The sequence below is a fragment of the Suricata suricatta genome, chromosome 10 (genome assembly GCF_006229205.1).
Source record: "Suricata suricatta isolate VVHF042 chromosome 10, meerkat_22Aug2017_6uvM2_HiC, whole genome shotgun sequence".
NCBI lineage: Eukaryota > Metazoa > Chordata > Mammalia > Carnivora > Herpestidae > Suricata > Suricata suricatta.
In genome coordinates this window covers 719991-722596 of record NC_043709.1, presented here as the reverse complement: position 1 = coordinate 722596, position 2606 = coordinate 719991, and the positions used below count along the sequence as shown (strand labels likewise).

The 2606-nt window shown below is 65.7% G+C and overlaps 1 protein-coding gene across 1 annotated transcript in view; it reads right to left on the bottom strand.

Moving 5' to 3' along the window:
- Positions 1–2390: 2390 nt before the first annotated feature.
- LOC115303983 overlaps positions 2391–2606 on the bottom strand; it is a 6628-nt gene continuing 6412 nt past the window's right edge. The window contains exon 4 of the mRNA XM_029953925.1: positions 2391–2591. Coding sequence (XP_029809785.1) covers positions 2458–2591 — 134 coding nt within the window. The 3' untranslated portion in view covers positions 2391–2457. The remainder of the gene's footprint in view (positions 2592–2606) is intronic.

The window sequence follows — 2606 nt, the reverse complement described above, 5'->3', positions numbered from 1 at the left end:
CTCCGGCCCCAGAGACAAACGGGAGAGTCTTGAGTGAGTTTGCTCCCTGGGGCAGACACTCCCCATCCTGGTGGAACGGAGCCCAAGTGGGCTGGCTGAAACCACAGCCCCATAACTTCCTGCCAGGTCCTGGCTCGTGCCGTGGGGCCTTCGGACTCTGGCCAGAGACCCACGCAGTTTTAGGATGCCAAAGGAGGCATCTGGAACTTTGAGTCTTTGGGGTTCCGGGTTACTGGGTGCCCCTTGGGGCTAGTCTCTGGAGCAGGGTTGGCTGTGGGCCCATGGGATCAGGGAGCTGTCCCGCATGCCCCATGGCTCCTGGGTGTACCCCTGTTTCTCAGGCACTCATCTTGACGGTGGGGGACGGATGGTGGGCTGCTGATGGCCCTGTTGTCAAGCTCCGCTGGGCCTTCCCAGCAGCCCGGACCCTGAGCTCCGGGGCTCTAGACCCAACCATGCAGGAGGCCTCTCTCCCGGAGCAGGACCTGGGACCCCACGCCACTTCCAGAGTGTCCCCGTCACTCCCAGATATGAGAGGCTGTCCCCTCCGCCGAGCCCTCACGTTGCTGCCCCTCACCCAGAGGGCAGCACCTGGGGCCTGGTACACCCAGGAGCCATGGGGCATGTGGGACAGCTCCCTGCTCAGGAATCCCTCGTGCCTTTGTTTCTCATCTGAGTCCTATGCACGGACATTTGCAGGCAGAGGCTCACGGCGCCGGGTCCACTCCAGTCTTCACGCAGGGCAGGAGGAAGGCAAGACCGAGGCCTGGCTCTTCCTGCCCTGGGCAGGCCCGGACTCTGGGTCCAGCCTCCTTCCTGCATCTGGGGGACAGGTGTGAGTGTCTCTGGCCCTGGGGGGGCGGGCACCATCCTATGAGCCGGGGCACGTAGAGTGATAGACGGCTTGGGAGTACCTGGGGCCTGGAACCCCAACAGGGCACCCCAGGTTTGGAGAGGAGCTGACCCTCGAGTGGCCCCATCCCCAGGCCAGGCACCCTGCACAGGTGGGTCCCTGGGGCGGCACAGCCGCACCGGCCCATGTGCTCCACGAAGTGGACTCGGGCAGCTGAAGAGCCTCTGCCCCACAGGATGGCGCCTGCCAACGAACATACCCCAAGGCCACGGTCCCCGCCCTCCCGCAGCCCTGGCCCAGTGTCCAGGGCCCCCACCCTGCCCCCACCTGGTTTGCAGCTCGCATCAGGTGGGACTTCTGCTGTCACTGCTGGGCTCTGGGCACCCATCGCACTTTGCTGGTGAGTGGAGCTCCCAGCCCCTGGCACTCCCCTGCGGCCACGATGCCCAGGAGAGGGAGAGCCTGATGCCAGCCACTGTGCTGAGTCCTGAGTGGCAGCAGGCTGGCACGTCGGGGGGGGGGTCACCGGGGAAGGCCAGGCATTGGTCGTCTGCTGGCCTGGCCCTCCACCAGCACCTTTGGCCTCTGGGTCGGCCAGATGGGGAGAGTCAGAAGGAAATGTGCTGCCCCCAGGGGCTCACGTTGCACGGACTCGCTGTCACCTTCCAGACCAGACAGGGAGGACGCAGCCTTGCTACACTGGCTTTGAGGCAAGTGGGAGCTGCGGTCCAAACGACCTCAAGGGCACAGCCTTTCCTCTGAGCAAGGAGGCCATATGGCCACTTAGGCCCTGAGTCCCCGCTCTGTGGCTGCCTCAGGATGGGCCCACGTGGCAACCTGAATGTGCCACCCCAGTGCCAAAGGGATGCAGGTGACTGAAAGTGGATGGCAGATCCAACCACATGCCATCCTGGTGGGGAAAGGCCCACAGTGGGGGGTGGGGAGGAGCGTGGTGGGGATGCCCCTCCCCCGGAGGCTCCTGTGTTGGGGGTGGGGGGGGCTATGAGCCCTCTCAATGTCCACAAAGCACTGGCCCTGGCTTTTCCTCACAAGCCCCTCTGGGCCATGTAGGCTTGGGGGGGGGGGCGGCGCTGGGACACCCAGCCTGAGCCCAGAGGCGGCAGGGGCCTCCCAGGGCCTCTCTAGTCCAAGTCCAGCCGTGGTTGTATCTGAGGGGTCCGATCCAGGGAGGGCACCCCCTTCACGCCCTCCCTCAGCACCAGGTTGGAAGGAGACACTGGGCGCAAAGAGCCTGGACCAGCACATTGAGACTTTTGTTGAATAAATGAGTGAGTGACCGCCGTGCGGGAGGCCTCCGGCGGGGCACGTGGAGGGCGCCCTCCAGCGAGGAGGGGCTTCGGGGCGGGGGGGGGGGCTCCTTGGGAGGAGCCTCGGGGTGCCAGGAGGCTGCTCATGTTCCTCGAGCTCGGTGGGGTGGGCGTGTCCTCCTCCGGAGGGCGAGGGGTACCCGGGCGGATGGATGCGGGACACAGGCACGGGATGGGCTGGGGGCGCCGTAAGAAATACCACGCTGAAGTTGCACAATTTCGCTAAAATAGCTCTGTATAGAAGGTCTCCCATCTATGTGTACGTTTCCAAAGAAACTATAGCCACTCCTCAGGGGCCGCGGGGCCTGGGCGCGGCTGTCCCATCGCGGTCCGCGGCATTCCGGTCCTCGGCGTCACGGGGCCCACGGGCCGCCGCCCCGCCCGCTGCGCAGGGGCACGAAGGAGGCGCCCTGCAGGACCGCGGC